This window comes from Drosophila ficusphila, unplaced genomic scaffold (genome assembly GCF_018152265.1).
Source record: "Drosophila ficusphila isolate 14025-0441.05 unplaced genomic scaffold, ASM1815226v1 contig_197, whole genome shotgun sequence".
NCBI classification, from domain to species: Eukaryota; Metazoa; Arthropoda; class Insecta; order Diptera; family Drosophilidae; genus Drosophila; species Drosophila ficusphila.
Window position 1 is genome coordinate 2,899,573 of NW_025064091.1, and position 18,952 is coordinate 2,918,524.

Here is an 18,952-nt window from a genome sequence, read left to right on the forward strand (position 1 = left end):
AACATCCGTCTATCGATAGCTCACCCTTCGGTGGTTGATTGGCAACGGTCCAAAACAATAAAAACACCTTCTTCAGCTGACGGGAGCTTTTCTGCTGGTCAAAACGAAATCGAAAGCTTTTGCGTGTTGTCATAATTGTGGGTGCGCATTTGTTTGTTGCAAAAGCTCGCGAAATTCCACAATTGATTTGCGATGTGCCCGTGGAAATGAGACACAATTGACCCACTGAACTTGTCCGCTGTCCTTGTGCTGCACTGCATCCGCCGCCCAGCGATTCACCAGGGAAATCACGCGTGGAAACAGGAGTGAAATCGCCAGAGAAATCGGCACAATGTCAACGGAAAGCAATACACCCGTGGATCCAAGGGTTCAGGTGGGTTGCCAACCATATATATATATATATATATATACATGTAGATAACTCCATCTGATCCTTTCGAGGAACGCAGGTCGAGCTGGAGAAACTGAACTCGGCCACGGATAATATCAACCGATTCGAGGTGGAGCTCGATGTGAGTATTGATTTTTCCCCCCTTAATTACCGTTACTTACCAGTATTACTTACCCCCTCAAAAAAAAAAAAAAAAAAAAAGGAGGCCAAGTGCGAGTTCAAGCGTTTGCTGGCCGAAAGTGTGGTGCGGATTAAGGCGGCCGCCCACAAGCTGGGCAACTCCATCGATGCTGCGAAGCCGTATTATGAATCTAGGATCTATGCCGCCCAGTTGGCCAAGGAAACCCAAATGGCAGCTGCCAACCACGAGAAGGCCAAGTCCATTCACGCCGCCGCCAAGGAGATGGTCTACCTGGCGGAGCAGGGACTGGGCGAGAAGTCCACATTGGACACCGCGTGCCAGGAGATGCTCAGCCACGCCGCCAGCAAGGTCAACCAGTCCCAGCTGGAGGTCACCGACACCCGCAACGCCCTCAAAATGTGCCAGCTGAAGCTCGAGGTGGCCAACAACCGGGTCGGCAAGCTGCAGGGCCAGCTCAAGCAGGCCTTGAGGGCCTCCAGGTAAAGTCCACAAGATCCCTTAAAGAATAGGGGTTCCTCAGTTAGTGGGTAATATAATGAGCAAGTGTTCCAGGAAGCTGTAACTATATTTTGGATAGGAAACTCTTTAAGATTCAAAACCAACCAACAATATAAACTAAAGCAATATTGGTTCTAAAGTTTATTCCGAATCAGCATTGTAACTCTTTAAATTCCGAAACACTTTATCTACAAATCTTTTCCATCGGCAATTAAGTCTTCTATGAGTTTAAAAGCCTAAAAATAAATGTTTTTTCAGATTATTCAGAAAGTTATACAAGATGCTTCAAGAAATTCTGAAATATTCTTTAAAGATTAACTGTACACAAGTTCTCAAAAGAAATTGTCCGGATAAACATCAATTTCGTACTGTTATTTTTAATATTTTAAGAAGGACTTAAACTTATTAATGTTCTAAATGGTTATATAGGAAATACTTTAAGTAACATTTAAACTTACACTTAGAATTCTGAATACAAATTCGGCTCTTAGCCGAGTTTAAGCTTTTCTTGTCTAACAACTATTTTCTTAACCTTTTAAGTTGTCTTTTGATTTGCTTCCTTTGTTTATTTACCTGTATACTTTTGGCTCCGTGTTCTCCCGGCGGACTGCTCTTTCTTCCGTTCTTTTCCTTTTCTTTCTTTTAGATTGCAGCTCAAGCGCAATTTACTTTTGTTGAGATATTTTAGCATTATGCACGCTTTGTATTGTACCCTCTGTTCGTGAGTATCGCCGATTTGGCCAGAGATTCACTGGGCAGAGCACGACGAGCACTAATCGTTTTGGAATCACCTCGAACCCCTTGATATTGCACAGGCCGTACTATGAGACCCGGGCGAACTACAACGGACTGCTGAAGGCCCAGAAGACGCGGGTCAACGAACTGGAGTCCAAGGTGAGCGCCGCCAAGCTGACCTACAACGAGGCGCTGAAGAATCTGGAGCAGATATCCGAGGACATCCATCGGCAGCGGCAGCAGCGCAACAATCTGCTCAACTACGAGGCCATGTTGCGCCAGGTGGACGTTGCCGGTCTGGAGAGGAGCGCCCAGGAGGAGACACCACCCGACCAGGAGCAGCAGGAAGCTGTCGAGGAGGAGGAGGAGGAGGAGTACCTGCGCATGCCGGAGCGACTGGAGTGTCCACATCTCTTAACGGATTTCGAGGCTGTTCTGACGTTTCCCCAAAAGTTGGCAGGTGGCATGCACAAATCGGCGAGCACCAGTGCCGCGGATGGCGATGCCAACTTGGGACCGCTGGGCCTCCATGCTCCCTACGAACTGAAATCGGGCAGTGGTTCCTTGGCCTCCGGTTCCGCCTCCGCCTCCGTTTCCACTTCGGCCACGGGGGAGCTCCTCAGGCGGCGGACAACGACATCGAACAGTGGACGGAGATCCGGTTGTCGCACTCGGACAGCACCAGTTCCAGCTACTCGAACCAATCGCTGCTGGAGCAGCAGGGCCTGGAGTGCTCCGGCGGTCTGGCTGGCTCACTGGGATTGGGTCTCGGCAGGAGCCATCTGGATGCGGACGCCCAGTCGCAGCACTCCACCTCGTCGTCGGATGAGCCCAAGCGCAAGGTGACCTGCACGACGATATTCCAGGACGACAGCAGCAGTGGCGGGGCGTCGAGCGGAGGAGCTGGTGGCCAGCAGATGAGCCGCAAGCAGAGCCTCAGCCAGTGGCTGTCCCGATCGAACAGCTTCAAGGGAAGCGGGCGAAGGCAGAGCTTGGACCTGCTCATCGATGCCGGCGACAAGGTGAAGGACGTGTTCAACTACGGATTCCAGAAGGTCGGACGCAGCCTGGAGCGACGCAACAGCGAATCGGAGATGGCCAGCGAGTGTGGGGCGGAGGGGGAGGCTCTCCTGGGTGGCGCAACCACAACGGACTCCTCGTTGGCGGTGGCAAGTGGAACTGGCGGCGGCGGCGGTGGCGGTGGCAGTGGTTCGAGCAGCGGACCCGGTGACTTTTTCCTCTTCAGCAGGTCAGTAGAAGGTGGTGCCAGTGTGGCAAGTGGTGCTAGTGGTGCTAGTGGTGGTCGCAGTCTGCTCAACTCGCTGCACAGCCGCCTAACCAAGCTCATTTGAATTCTCCAAAAACAAGATTAACCAATTTTGTTAACCCAAAAAAACCAACCAGCGATGATCAGCGCAAATTTTATTGCACCCATCTAAAAAAAAAAAAAATATGAAGAACAACTGCAAAATTTAACAATTACTAATAACTGAATTGGCTGCTTTGATTTGGTCTCTGCTTTTGCTACTTTCGATTCTCACAAAAAAAAATATATCTTTCACCACTAACTGCAACAACAACAATAACAACAACAACAACATCAATTAGAAACAACAACAGCAACAACAACAAGAACAACAACAACAACAACAACAAGAACAACAACAACAACAAAAGCACGAACGCACACTCGCTTTAACCACAAAATTCTGTATGTACCGCTCAAAAACGCTAAAACCAAAATCGAAAAAAGAAATCTCTCTGTTGTGTTTTAACCGTTAGCTTTTCGTTCAATTCAATTAGCCGCCTTCAATCACAATCCACACCATTCGCTTTCTCCCTTTGAGCCAAGTCATCTCCATTTAAGTGTCTCTGTCTAATTGGTTTTGAATGTTTTCAATGTCCGGTACTCCAGTTTGTAAATAACTTGAAAAATGAATAACTTAAATAACTTAAATAAGTAACTTAAATTTTTTTTTATTGTTTCCAAAAATTAAGATTGCAGAAAAGTGATTAAAAACCTCCAGTTTCAAAGCCCATAACTTTTTGGTTGATCTCTGATTTTGAATATCAATATTTACTCACAACTATTTAAAATACACATTTCGGAGTACCGGATATTGCTTTTACGTGTTTAGTCCTTGTGATTGTTTCGTTGTCGTGTCACTAATAATCATTCTTATCTCTGTCGAGTCGCAGTTTTGTGTCTTATGAATATTTCCCCACGAAAAAAAACAACAACTATTTAAAAATAAACCTAACTTTGCAGATCTTCAGAGCCAAAAGAGTTACTGTCCGATGAGCAGGTTGAGAATTTACTATTAAATCACACGGTGGACGAGAATGGTGCCATTATTGTGGAAGAACTCAAATCGCCAACAACAACAACAAGCATGTATCACACACACCACCAACAACAACAACAACAACAGCAGCAGCAGCAACAACAACAACAACAAAAGCAACACCATCAGGCGCTCAATGTCGTTGGAGCATTGCTGTTTTGAAAGGACAGCAAAATACCCTACACTTAGAAAAAAAATGAACACCAACACCGCCCTCACTCACACCCACACACACACACAAACACATATATGCAGTGATGGGAAAAGTACTTATTTATATTTAATTTGTATTCAAATACTTAAATCTCTAGATGTTTTGAGGCCGCCAACTGTTTTTCAATTGGTTTAAAAACTCTAGAGACATCATTTGAAGCAAGAAATGCAAGAGGCACTTAATACATTGGCAGCTCCCATCACTGCAAATATATATATGAATATGAATTATGGCAAAATTTTACTCTATGAGTATTTGGGCAACGACCTTAAACCCTAAATCCAATTAGTCAAAAGCGTAGCGTACATATCATTCAAGACATCAATCCAGACGGATCAGACCGCAGGAATCTTTTAAATCCACACGATTGTGGCAAACTATGTTCTAATCCTACAAACAATGTGCAATAATTTAGTTTGTTTAGAGGCATATAAATAAGAAAGTTACATTTTATGCTGTTTACAAAAAGCAAATAACTAAATGCTAGTCAACAAACGAAATCAGTTTAATAGTTTTAGTGTGTATGAGCTAAACATTCAGCAGAAACCCACAAAATACATAAGATTGTACAAATAATGGTATATGTGGCGTTCGCAGAAGGAGAATCTGGGGTGAAATTCGAAATCGACAAATTAACCAGACTTTATAAACAATTTGACAAATGAAAGGCCATTAAAATGTCAGAAAACCCTCTATTCGCCTTCTGGCTACGCCACTGAATGTTAAATAATTGCATATAAAAATACCTGCATACAAATTACATGAAGTGTATTATACAAAACAAATTGTTTTCTTTTTGGGTACAGGGTTTAAGATAAACTCAAATTGATCCATAAATACATACTATATCGCACTCGATCCATGAGGCATTTGGCTATTTACAAACATAACAAAATGTTATATGGCAATAAATGACTCAATAGATTTTCAAAATTTAAAAGTCCCGCTTCCTAAATTCGATCCACCAAGGAGCTTGTCACGGCTAACCATTGGAGGGTGTACTCGCTAGATTAGATGTTGCACTCGGTAAACGATACTATCGCTAGTTAGACCGTTTTATTTTTAAACCATTAGCCCTTGTGTGTCAAAGAAAAATTACTTTTTGTGGCAACCAAGAGGGGACGTTAAATTAATAAATGCACCAAAATATTAAGCAAGGCAAACAATGGAGCAAAGAATTCTCGGGTTCAACCTCGATAATAAGCAAAAATTTTATAAGAAATGTACCTAGTGACATATGAAAGCCATTTTAAGACCTGTCCACCGCATAAGGGTTATTCAACACACTTTATTGCTGTTTCTTTCGCACTTATTGGAAAACATTCTTCGTGTTAAAGTCCGTTAACGTTCGGCTGGCTCTCGCAGGCTCGGCTCTCTCGGGTTATCGGTTTAACCGTCTGGGAAATCGTTGTGCAATGTAAAGTTTCTGTTAGAAAGCTTGGTGCAGACCTCCAGCAGACAAAAAAGACTGCCAACTCGTTCTGGTTTGAGTCTTGGAGGGCTTAAGGGGTTGGGGGCTTTTCAACGGACTGGCCGACCCGATGGGACTACTACCCTGTACTGGCTCAGTTTGGCGTCCAGTTGTTGGCTTATTTTGAGTATTTCAAAAATCGAACGCAGCCCCATCGCATCGCCGCGTGTACGTTTTGGTTGCAAAAAGAAATACTGCTCAGAACAGACCAAACCAAACAAACCGAGCCAAACAAACTAAAAGTCGCGTCGGAAAGCCGTTAAATAACGCAAAGTTTTTAATATTTTTTTTCGGTGCCATGTGCCATTGTTGATGTTTTTTTTTGTTGCTAACAAAGTTTAACTGTGTGTCTTGGCCGTTTGTTTTCGTTTTTATCGGGGAAATGCGCGCGCGCATTTATGAAGTGAAACAGCGAAACTTAAAAAGCAGCCGTCTTGGTAGGAAAACTAAAACTTGCAACAAACAAAAAAACGAAAACAGAAAACCAAAGTTCCGATTGGAGTTTTACCAAAAAAATGCATTTGGTGGCTCAGAGAGAAGTTGAAGAAGAAGCAAGAGCGCACGCCGCGGCGCCTGTTGTTGATTTTCTTCTCCTTTTGTTGTTCTTGGCCGCGTTTGTTGTTGCTGACTTTATCTGCATTGTCTTGCGTCTTAACTCGTTTTGCTTTGGACCTTTTTGGCTCTCCTCTCTCGCTCTCTCCCCTGCTATTGGCTTTTCCGTCTCTTCCCGTTTTTCCCCCCGTCGCCTTCCGTCTCGTTCTGTGTCTTTGCCACACGCCTTTTTTTCGGCTTACGGCAGCAGCAGCAGTAACAACAACAAGCTGCCGCAAAAAATCAATAACGGTATAGGCAAGCAGCAGGAGCAGCAAAAAGACAAAAAAAAAAAAAAAAAAAACAGCAACAACTTCCGCTTTGCAGTGCTTCCTCAAGTCGAAAATGTCACCTGTCCCTTGGATTAGATAACCGAAAAGTGGAAAAGGGATGGGAAAGAGAGAGTGAATGAAGAGGAACCAACAAAACAGAAGAACAAGTCAAAAAAGAAACGGTTAAGCGGTGTCGCCACGCCCCCGCCCACGGCGTGGGTGCCACAATTCTTGTTTAATTAAAAGCCAAACATTCAATTAGCGCTCTCTCGCTCTCTCTCTACTTCGCTCTACTCTCAACTTCGCTACATCTCCATCTTTTTCTTTAGACGTCTATGCATCTTAAGCCTGCAACAACAACAAGAAAAACAACAACAATAAGAAGAGATACAGAACAAGGAAGCAAAGAAGTCAACTTGCAACGCACTCGTTGCTTTTTGGGTAAGTTTAAAACGCAGAACAAAATACAAAAAGAAAAAACAGTTCATTTGGGGGTATTTATGATATAATCCCTAAATCGAAGATACAGTCTTTACGTCAAAAATATATTCCTTATCTGAAAAAAGCAAAACAATAATTTAAATAGAAAAAGTCCAGAAAATAAGTAACCCAAAGATAAGATACTTTCTTATATATGTACATATAATACACATTCCTCATCTGAACTAAATCAAATCAAAAAATACGTATTAGAAATGATTTATTAAACAAAGTGAATAATAAAGTGGAAAATTAATTAAGACTGCAGAAAAGGGGAATCAATTAACAGAAATTTGTGTTCTTCAATAGTTAAATATTTCCTTTTAATAGATACATATTTCCATATGATTTAGTTTTCCACATTATTAATCACCACTTTAAAAAATCACTTCAAAAAATTATGTTTGGTGTTCCACAAATATGTACTTTATTCGAAAATATTTGGTTTACTAGTGTCTAAACTTTTTTTTATTAAAAAGTAATGATTATTAAAAATTTAGCACTATATGTAAACAGTTTTTAATGATGGTGTTAATCTTTTATTAAGCAGACAATATAGATTAATTAAAGCGATTTATGAAAGCTTAATCTAAAGTGCCCTTAACAGTTTTCATTATCTTGGGCATTGTAAATTATTTAACCAACCGACGGTTTCTATCAGCAGGTCGTTAATTACCTAAATTCATTTGAGCGTATTTTGTTATGAACTTTATATTCATTATTGCTTCAAGACATTATTGGCAATAGTTCATAAAAACCTGTGTGGTGCAGCTGACACATGTTTTCGGGTGTTCTCCCCGCAGACTCTTGTTTCCATTTATTTTGTATTTTTGTTCGCGGCCTCCACAGAAATCGAAGGCAGTGAGACATGCGACAAGCCTCCGTGAAAATCATGGGATTCGTTTAAATTAGCTATTTATAAATGGTCTTCATGCTTTCCATGACGATGATCTCCCCGGGGAAGATTCCCTTTCTGCCTTTCTGGCTGACTTTCCAGCCAGCCGTTCTTCCCTTTGATGTGTTTGCCGTCTGTGCCGCATTGTGCGATATATTGGTAATAACAGTGGGTACTTGGTACTTGGTACTTGGTACATTGGCCTTCTTGGCCTTCGATGTCGCTAAAACAATATTCACACGAACAATGCACAACGTGCTGAACTGTAGCCTCTTCACATGCACTTTTTTCTGGGCTTTGTTAACGGGCACAGTTCAGCTGATGTTGCTGTGCACAATTTCATAAATATTTCATTTATTGTTTACACAAAAAGGTCGCCGAAAGTGCGTTTTGCTTTAGAGTTCAAGGATGTGGGTCAAGTGGGCGTCTGATGACCTTTGAACACCCACGGATTATCGCGTTTCGACTGCGAATGACTCCTCCAAAGACAAAGTCCAATTCGACTTGGCCTTCGTTTCAGATTTTTAGCAATAAAAAATGCATATAAAACTAACAAAAATAAACAAGTATTAAACTGTTTATTATTCCGAGAAACTTCTTTAAGGATGAACTAAAATATTTGTTACTTTTCATTTGAGAAAATCATATTATCTTCAAACTTTAACTAAAATCTTACGTATTCACATGCACAGTTTTCTATAAAGTTAGCGAAACTCTCTTTATTTGTTTTCGAAATCTTTTCTACTAGAAACTCACAATATTCTTTTGTTGTTCATGACCTAACTTAATGCTAAACATTGTAGTTGCACAGCCCATGCAGCATTCACAATTTGCAACGCTGGCAGATCATCAAAATCCCATCTCCCCTGCAACCACTGAAAGGCATCGCTTTTCTGGCTCGGTGGTGCCACTGTTGACACGCTCTGGAGTGTCTGTCTGAACCACCACAGTCCCACAGAGCCCAGCACCTCCAGCAGCTCCAGCCCCAGTACACAGAAAAATATATTTCACTAACAAAATATATAGTAACAATTAAATTGCGGAAAAAGAAGCTATTGTTTTTCAGAAAGGATAAGCCAGTAAATTAACAATTCTCTAAATTGTAGTATGTTTGCTTTGCTTACCAATTGTTACTGAATATATTTCTTGAACGAAATACATCTATAACACTTTATACTTAAAGAGACTCTGAAAGATGAACAAAAGTCTTGAGTGGGTTTTTGTTAATGGTGCAAATGGATTATTAATGGATATATTGAAATGCATAATGATAAAGTGCGGCATTTTGTCTGTGTAGCATGGGCACCATTCTATATCATCGACTGCATCTTCTTCAGCAACTCGGCGACAAGACAAAGTGTGTTCTAATGGTTCATTGAACTGTGACCACAGACTCGCAGATGTGGCTGCCTCATATTGTTGCTTCGGTACGCACTGCCAATTTACACAAAGCCGCGTTGTTCACAGCCGACAACAAATACACAGCATTACATGCAACAACAGCAGGTCATCACTGAAAAAAATGAAGTGTTTAGATGCTAGATAAATCTCTAGAAACATTCAACCAGTCAGGCTATATTAATAAATTTACAAAGATTGCTTTCTAAATGATCAATTTTGCATTGAATGTAAACAAAGTAAATAAATTTTGAACAAAGTTATAAAAAAAGGGCTACGCAAATGTAACCTAACTGCACTTTTTCCACAATGAATCCCCCATCAATTTTATCATAGAGTAATATGTATTATTAATGGTCTTTCGTTTTAAATGGCAAACTGTAATTGCAACTTTTATGCTCACAATATTTTTACACTCGCAAACACTATTATCGGAAAAATGCAATTTCGAATACCGAAATTGGAAAATTTTCCAATTTTATTTTCGATTATGGCACTCTTCTGAATCGTAAATCATGGCGCCAGCCATGAATTCAATTAACTTAGCACACGGACAAAAACATGGCCAAAGATTTTTAATTGACTTCCCACATTTTCGTTTTCAACGATTTAAATATTTTGCTCACGACTGATGGAAATAGAATACTAAAACGAGGCAACAACGAATAGGAATGTGACCTGAACGATTTAGTTAATAATAAAAAACGTACTTAGATTTAAAAATATATAACAGCAATAAATGGTGAACAACATTTTCAAAATTGTGTCCCAAAAGGGATTTTCTAGAATAAAAAGTTCACAGCTTTAAAATAAATTATAGTTTTAATAACAACATACATATAGTTCTTTATTTGGTTTATGCTCTGTAAATTTAATGTAAATTACAAAGCAGTCATTTATTATGATTTTTTAATAAAACACTTTAAGGGTTTTTATATTTTGAGTAAAGCAAATGTACGATTTGCACGACATAAGTTACTTTGTTATGCTAGTCCAAGTTCAACTGAAATTAGTATTCGATTTTCGGTTTACCACCGACACTGCACCGCTTGCGAGCTGTGTTTTTTGTGTGATTCCTGGCTGAAATATACGAATTCTTGTCGAACTGTGCGTTGCGGCCAGGTGACGAAGCCCCGTCATCGTTTTGTGAGGAACGTGACATGCATGCAAATTGCGCTTGACGCGAGTGCAACCTCAAACCCAAACTCAAACCCAAACCCAAACCCAAGCGGGCGGGCGGGCGATAAGGCGAAGAGCTGCCCAAAGAGTCAGTTGCCTCTAACCTTCTGCGAAGTGAGCCAAAGTGCCTGACAACAAGTCGCTTTGAGCATCTCAGCTGAGAAGTGCAAGTGGGCGGCACGATGATGGGGCAGTCGTGCCATTGAAACCGACCGAAGAATTACAAAAGAACCACTTCCTACAATTTCCCAGCAAACGAGTTTTCCAAGAATAACAGGTAGAGAACAATTTGGCAGTTGTTTCTTTAGTCTTTGATTAAAATATTGAGAAGGCAGTTAGGAACTCTTCAAAAGGAACCGAAAAATAATGTTGTATATTCAAATATAACCAAGGTATTCAATTAATATAGTTTATTATTATAATTATATAAAGAAATTCTATTATTTATATAAAAATATTCTATATTTCTCTTTAATTCAATTTTATATATGTACATAAACCCCAATTAATTATATTTTTTTGTATATAGCTCATTTCAAATGAAGTTACAAAACTATGATTTATAAAGCCAAAATTCGTTAGAAATTCGAGAACTCAAGTTTGGGAAGTTCTGGCCGGTGAAGTTGGACTGCATTTGCGGCAGTGGCAGGGGGAAAAACTGGTTATCGTCGCCGCCGTTTGCATGCCACATCCAATTGGTGGCGTATTTGGGTCGCAGTTGGCTGTTTGCAGGCGTTGGCCAATTACGAGCACATATACGTTTCAATTGATTTCTAATTAACCATTTGCATAGCTAGCTGCGTGCCAGTGTCCATGTGTGAATGTTCTCACGTGTGCACTTGATCTGCTTCGGTTCTCCAAGTTCTTCAAGTTCTTCAAGTTCTCCAAGTTCCCCCATGTTCTCCACGTTCCTCCGTGTGGCATTCAACCAGCCGGGTGTAAAAGGGTGTCGGCTTCTCCTATCTATTAAGCCATTTGTAGGTCAAGCTGCGTCTTGCCGGCGTCTCTTTGTCCATCCAAAATGCGAGGGGCAAAAGGGCAAAAGAAGAGCAGCTTGTAATATCAAGTATACGCACTTATTTGCTGTACTTGTACAGAAACGATAATCCCCTCGACCCTAATTAACATTTGTTACAAAACATATTAATTATTATGGGACGGTACCGTACCTTTTCCAATTAAAATAAATACCAATCTGTTAACAAATGTACAAAAATCACTTTGTCATTGTACAACAAAGTGGTAACTTTCCCAAGAGTTGTAAACCATTTATTATTTTTTGTTTTATCTGCCCCCGCTTGTCTTTCTTGGGGGATTACTAAACGCCGCCGCAGATCAGACAAAACGCCCATATGCGAGTCAATTAGTGCATGTAGGCGCAGAAATTAATTTGTTCGCCGCCAAATGTGACAGAGTCAGCAAAAACACAGAGAAAAACCCATTCTCACGACCAGAAATTAACCACGCCGAATTAGAGAGAGCGCTGCACAGCCAATCAATTGTGGACATCGGAGATAATTTAAAGCCTGAATAGCTTGGAGTCTTTGAGGAGCCGAAACAGTTGGATACCCTTTATTTAGGGAGTCTATTCAGCAATAGAGAGTTGAATTTAGATAGTTTATCAAAATAATAATAAAATCAACTAAATTCATAGTTGAATTGAATATGGTTTAGAAAACACATTTAAATATTCTTTTTTATAAGGAATGAAATATGATATGCATTCAATAGCACAAAGAGATAATAAAATCTGTTGCTATCCCGATCATTTTTTAGGGCTGTCTTCAAATATTTCCTGTTGCAACTTGGTAGAGTTTTCTGAACTTTTGACCAACTATTTTCAAGCAAATTCGGCATCAGCCTCCTGAAGTTCCTGCCCACGTTGGGTGGCAATCCAATCAGGCACAAATGCTGGCCAGCAGTTCAATCCCCATTCAATCCCCATTCAATCCCCATTCAATCCCCGCTCATTACAAGGCTCCTTAGATAGTGGCAACTGTCTATTGGCCCGAATCATGAGTGAATGAGTGAGTCGATGGAGTCGAGTGCCGAGTGCCGAGTGGCGAGTGTCTGTGTGCGGACAGCGGAATGTGCTGGCAATTAAAATGAACTCACGCTGGCAACCCTGACAAAAACGTGCCGCCGAACGGACGACGGGTGCAACTTGAAGCTGCAACTGTGCAAATAGCTCAGCAGCTCAAATCAGAAGTGAGGTAGATAAACCAGCCTCCTCGCAGCTAAAAAGCCACTTACACCAAAAGCGCGCGCATTGATTATGTAGGCTTTTCGATTCCGAACACTGTGGACTGTGGAGCAGATCCAAGCGAGATCCAAGCCCCAAGCCCCAAGATCCGAAACCGAGCGAATTTATTCGATCGGAGAGCCAAGACACTTGCGCACGCGCAGCAAATTTGTTACGTTCGAGCCTGCTGTTTGTGTTTTGAGCCCCGAAACGAGCTGCGAATTGGAAAACACTTGGCGACAGTCAGTCACTTCGCAGAAACAAATCGAACTGGGAATGCCCTACAAAATCTATAGAGCTTTCCTTGCAAAAAAGAGGGTTTACACAAAGATTTTCAAATATAATTTGTTATTTAAATTGAAATCATAAAAACTAATACATCGAAAAATGATCAAATGAATAATGATTTTCATAAGCGTATACGTAATATTTATTTAAGCTGATGTACATCAAACACAAAAGAATAGTTATATAAAAAATTGTAATACGATTGTTAATCTTTTGGCTTCTATTTTAAATGGGTCATGAATTCAGATATGCTATACGAGTATTAGGATCTCTAAATTAAAATAATGATAAATATCAAGCTGTAGAATGATTTCTTAATTATCTCTAGGCAACTCTATATTTCTAAAATCATTTTCTCTAAGAGCATTAGAAGTTCGCAATGTTTAGCCTTCCAATTCAGCTGAACAATTTAATTTAGGCACTTTGCAATTCAATTTCATAACAAAGTCATAACTTGACCGGTGTGCGTTGGATGGGCCGTATTTATTCATTGTTTCGATTGTTTATCTAATTGCTAATTTGATCGACATGACAATGATCAGTCGGCCAGATGATTGCTCGTATCTTAAGCCTCCGCCCCGTGGCCAACTCACCGCCGATCAATCAATGCCATCAATCATGCATGAGCGAGTCGAGCGCTAGAGAGAGAGTAGATTGACAGGCCTCTGACATGCGCTAAAAAGGAGGTGGGGAAAATGGCCAACACGTATACGCCTATTGGACCCACTCGAATCACACTAGTTTGCAAACTTGGTGTCTTTAAAAAATAAAGATCCTTGTATAAAAAAAGAAAAATAAGTCATGGTTGTAACACTTAACAAATATTTAGGGATCAAAAAACAAATCAAATCAACGTTTATAATTTGAATAATACATTTTTAGAGAAATGTATTTATTCTGCTTCCTAGAAAATGTTGATTGGAAATTATTACAAAATATTTAGGAATTCACTAATCCAAATATTCAAATACTGTGGAAAATCAATTGTGTTCGCTGGTGTGACAGTTGTTAATAACCGCAATTAGCTACTTGAGAGCGAAGTGAAACTGTTTCCATCCTCAATCCAATTCCATTACGAGTATATTGGCTAGTCCGCTGAAGCTGTCTGCTGACCAAACAATTATCACGCAATTTGCATTATGAAGTTGGCGCCTGCCAACTTTGCGGCATCCACATCCACTTAAAGGTCTTTAGATGGGCCATTGACCATTGTTTCCTCGTTTTCAGAAGCACCACTCGAACCTGTCAGCGAATTCCTTGGCCTGTTTGTTCGACACTTTGGCCCAACATTATTGGTTTGTCTTATATATGTCAGCTTAGCAAATTCAATTTGCCCAGAAAGTTAATTAATTTTACTTTTGTTTGTGTAACTTGGTTATTAATTTTACCGATTGGAATTCAGAAATTTTCGGGGAAGATAAAGTATGGAATTCGGAGTTTACCCGCAATGAGTTTGCTTCCCCCAAAAAAAAATCTTTATGTAATGCATTGATGCCGGACATATATGATAATTTGCTGGCCACATTTAGACGACGTTTTACGATTTTTGCAATCCGTTTATGGCAAACAATTAAGTGGAAAACGGCGACAGAACGCTGAGCATTCGACAATTTATTGCAGTTATAAAAAAAATTAAAAAATAAATAAAACTTTAAACCCCATCTAGTGGCAATAACACTTCCATTTTGACACACATACAAATTGGTTAATTAAAAATGCCACTTAGATTCCGATACCCATTTCGCTAAGCACTCAGGCACGTTCCAAAATAAATCGCTTGTGACTCAAATTCGATGAGCAAATACTAAAAAAAAAAAGCATAAAGAAGTTCTCCAAAGAACGAAAGGGTCTGCGGGTAATGGGTAACTATTTATAGCGATTTTCGGTAAGCTCGATATACTCGGCAGCACACACTCGTAGAATCGAGTATTTTCATAGCTCATTGTTTTGCCCAATATTCGCGTGACAAAGCAAAATACGCTGTCAGATGTTTCACACATGCTGGTGACCACAAAAAAAAAAAAAAATCAAAATAAAAAAAATAAAAGATGAAAGATGAAAGCGAAACAGGCGGGACGGTTCTAGTACATAATGGCCAAATCAATTCCGAGCCCAGTCGGGCGTATCGGCCAAAAGTGCAAGTGATGGTTAGATAATTACCATAACGAATTGGGATACCTGCAGGCAGTAAAGTAACGATCGACTTCTGGGTTAAATCATTGACTGAAATCATACATAACAATTATACATTATAAAATATATGTTCCATTTATCGGTAGTTCTTTATTGGTATTCTATAATCATTTTCAAGACATAAAATTAAACTAAACCTCCAAGATAACTACACCTTAAGGTATACTACATATTTTACGAAATGACAGCGATTGGCAGGAATTTTATAATTCATAAAGCCTGATTGAATTCAAAAGCAAACTAGTCATGCACAAACCCATGCAAAATTCATTTCATACTTGAACCAAATTGCCAAGTAAACAGGTTCCATTCTCTAATTGCGGTTGAGCTCCCTGATCGATTTGTCGAGTGTCAGTGAACTCCGGAACTGACATTTGACCCATTTAAAACAGGAACTGCGGCAGAAATTATATTATTCACAGGGGGTCCCAGTTAAATGGAGACCTGCAGTCGGACTTTCTGGAGCTCTAAACACACTACGCTACGGGAAATATAAATAGATTCCCGAATGACATTGCAAACAGACAAACAAAATCAGTGCAGTGGAATTGACTTCAAATACGACTGTGGACGCTAAAGTGAGAAGAGTGTGGACAGGGTTAATCAGCTTTCCAGTTGCGCTGATAAAAAACAAAACTCAAGTGCCCGCAGCGATTGCACATTCAATGTTCTGGGTAAATAACAAGTTATACCTAGTTTTCAAAGTGGCCAAAGGGCATATTTGACTGTGGACAATGTTAACTTAAAGGTAAATAAGAAGCGTTTAAGCTTATTAAAAAGATTTTTCGATCTAAAATTTTCACGAATTTGAATTCAAAAAAGGTAAAATTAAGTTTACCAACCTAAAATGTTTTAAGGGGGTGGTAAGGTTTTAAAGGCCAAAAAAAGGACCATGTTTGATTTTTTTTTCGGCGAAATGAGTAAGTTTATTTTATTGAGCTTAATTACATGTTATTGTTTAATTTTTGCAGAGTATTAGAAAAAAAAAATTATTAAAAAATATTAAGAAATAAGCCTGTGGCGGTTAATCTTCCGAAGCGCCAAAAAAAAAGTTGTTTTGCGGTGAACATCATAGGGCGTTAACGGATCATCTTAAAAATAAAATGTGATATGCGTTGTAAAGATAATGAATTTCCCGAGGTAATCAGGAAGAGTTTTTTTTAAATTTATTTTTTGTCTATTTTTTGGAGCACTTGAAAGTGAAAAGTGCGATTTTAGCTTAAAAAATCGCTGTTAATTTATTTTTAAAAATAGAAAAAAATTAAAAAAAACTCTTCCTGATTACCTGCGTATTTATATTGAGAATTTGTGTTAAAAATTTGAAAAGGATCGGTTCAGTAGATTTTGAGTTCTGATGTTCACCGACTTTTAAAATAACGTCTTCGGCAAAATCGATTCAAAGTATTTTTATGCGTGAAAATACGTCAAAATATGGTTGTTTAAAACGCTGTAACTCCGTTAGTTTGACTTTAATTGACTCAAAATTATTACAAAATGTTCTCGACATATTCAGAAGAAAAAAAAATATAAATGTAACAAAAATTTTTTAAAACCTTACCCCCCCTTAAGTTAAATAATGATGATTGCTTTCTCTTATTTTTAAAATGTTCCATAGTTTGCCACACTTTGTAATAATGAACATCGGAAATAGAATTCTAAATACCAGGTATTTTTATGGTCGGTACTCTTTCCTCAATTCTTTTAGGTGTTTCTTTGCGGAGGGTCAGGAAACTTTCGCTACGGACGCAAAAGGTTGATAAGACGAGAAGATAGATAAGAAGCTATGGGAAATGCTATACTAAAATTATACAGCTGCGATCGAAATAATAGCTAAATTTAAAGTTAATACAAGACTATATTATACTTCAAATCATGTTAATAATATGCAGATATCCTTTTAAGTAAAGAACCTCTCGTGATCCCAAGAAATCTGGCTTATTATGCATATTCATTTAAATATCTTTCTGCTTTGTTTACTGCCTGCTAAAGAGAAGAAAACCTTTTATCGATTCGCGATTTGGGTAGTGATGTCATGGGGAATGTGTAGACAGATAAAGAGTTTGTGGATGGAAAGAGGGGATGGGGGAAGGGGGGATGGGAAGTCAACTGCCTACTGGAAGGAAAGGAAGCAAAGCTCTGGATGGCACGTCAAGGTCAAGTGGAAATTGCGTGCCAAATGATGCAACCAAAGTCAAAGGGTTGCCAACATTTATTTTTTTTATAGATTTTGTCATTTATGACTTAAATGGGTGGTAAATACAGAGATAACTTTGCTATGTTCTTTTAATCTTAAAATTTAAATTCGAAATAATACCCCTAAATATATTAAATATTTTATTTTATCAGTCTGGGATTTCTCTTAACCAAAAGTTTGAGTAAGAAATTCTTATATATTAATATAACTTTGTATACTCATTGGAGGTTAGATTTTGACTCATATAAAATAAATATTTAACTCTCATTTTTGGTCACTCAAAGCTCTGATTGTTCTGAGTCACAGTTTTAAATCCTACTTTTCCATATCCTATAAATTGAGTAGTCCACAGTGGCCATAAATGTCGTAAACACTGGACTAAAGAGGACATTGGACTCTTACCCGCATTATCCTTTGGGGGCAAGAAGGATTTCCACAGTGTCTTCTTGGTTTAGTGCCGCTTGGTCCTTGAGCGAAGGGTCCTGTTGTCACTGCCTACAGTTGTTGTTCTTGTTGTTGTTGTTTTTAGCTCTTGCTCAACTTGTTGTTCTTGTTTTTGCTGGCAGCCCGCCAAAGGGTCATCAGCACCGCGAGCATATACACACACACATATATAGTATATGTGTATGTATGTATAATGGCTTAAGTGTGTGCGGCTTTCCTCAGGTGAGGATGTGCATACATATGCATATGTATGTCTGTCCTGGTGAATAGCCGTATGTTTGGGTGTTTGAATGTTTGAATGTTTGCCGGCTAACTGGAGAGAGGAGGAAAGGACACTTTGCTGCAACACCGGCAGCTGTTTCCTGTGTGCGTGGGTCGCTGCACTCAAGACACCTGCAATTCATTTGGCATATTTAGTTCAACAACCCAGAAGTTGCATTCGCCTTTTGTGCCCCGTTTGGTTGTGCGATTAGATTGGTTGCCTACAGGATAATGTCCAGCATTCGGTTCTCTATCCTCTGCATCCTCTGCATTCGATTAAAAAAAAAAAAGAGTATCACTAAAAACAAGGCAGAAGGAAGCAGTCAAAACGTCAACTGCAAACTCAAAGCCAACAAACAAACGAAGACGCCATTCACTTTGCTCTTCTTTTTTTTATTTCGAATTTCATGCTTCTGACGTTGACTTTTCATTTGTCGCGCTCTTATTTTATTTTATTTGATATTTTCTTCTTCTTTTTTCGTTTTAAATATTCTAAGGACAAAGTCAATGACAATCGGAAATATTATTTCTCTCTTGCTGCCGGCGTTTTGTTTCTGTTCAGTTCAGTTTCGTTTCGTTTATTTTCTTTTCATTTTGCTGCTTCTGTTTCTGTATCTTTTTTCTGTTTCGGTTAGCTTCTGCTGGCTGCCATTTAAAAGTCAACACTTTAAGTGAGATGTAGTGAGGTCTTCTGACAAAATGCGAAAAGACCATCGTTG

General features: G+C 39.3%; 2 protein-coding genes across 2 annotated transcripts in view; both read left to right on the forward strand.

The window, feature by feature from the left end:
• Positions 1-76: 76 nt before the first annotated feature.
• Positions 77-5,106, forward strand: LOC108097671 (SH3 domain-binding protein 5). Its single transcript, XM_043209538.1, is given in 7 exon segments — positions 77-373; positions 450-512; positions 594-1,012; positions 1,678-1,752; positions 1,847-2,372; positions 2,375-3,015; positions 4,036-5,106. Coding segments are annotated over 7 exon segments (2,004 nt in total). The 5' UTR covers positions 77-331; the 3' UTR covers positions 4,274-5,106.
• Positions 5,107-5,912: 806 nt separating this feature from the next.
• LOC108097512 (Ca(2+)/calmodulin-responsive adenylate cyclase) overlaps positions 5,913-18,952 on the forward strand; it is a 38,589-nt gene continuing 25,549 nt past the window's right edge. Inside the window, 2 exon segments of the mRNA XM_017199828.2 lie at positions 5,913-6,233; positions 6,989-7,100. The gene's annotated coding sequence lies outside the window, so the exon portion shown is untranslated.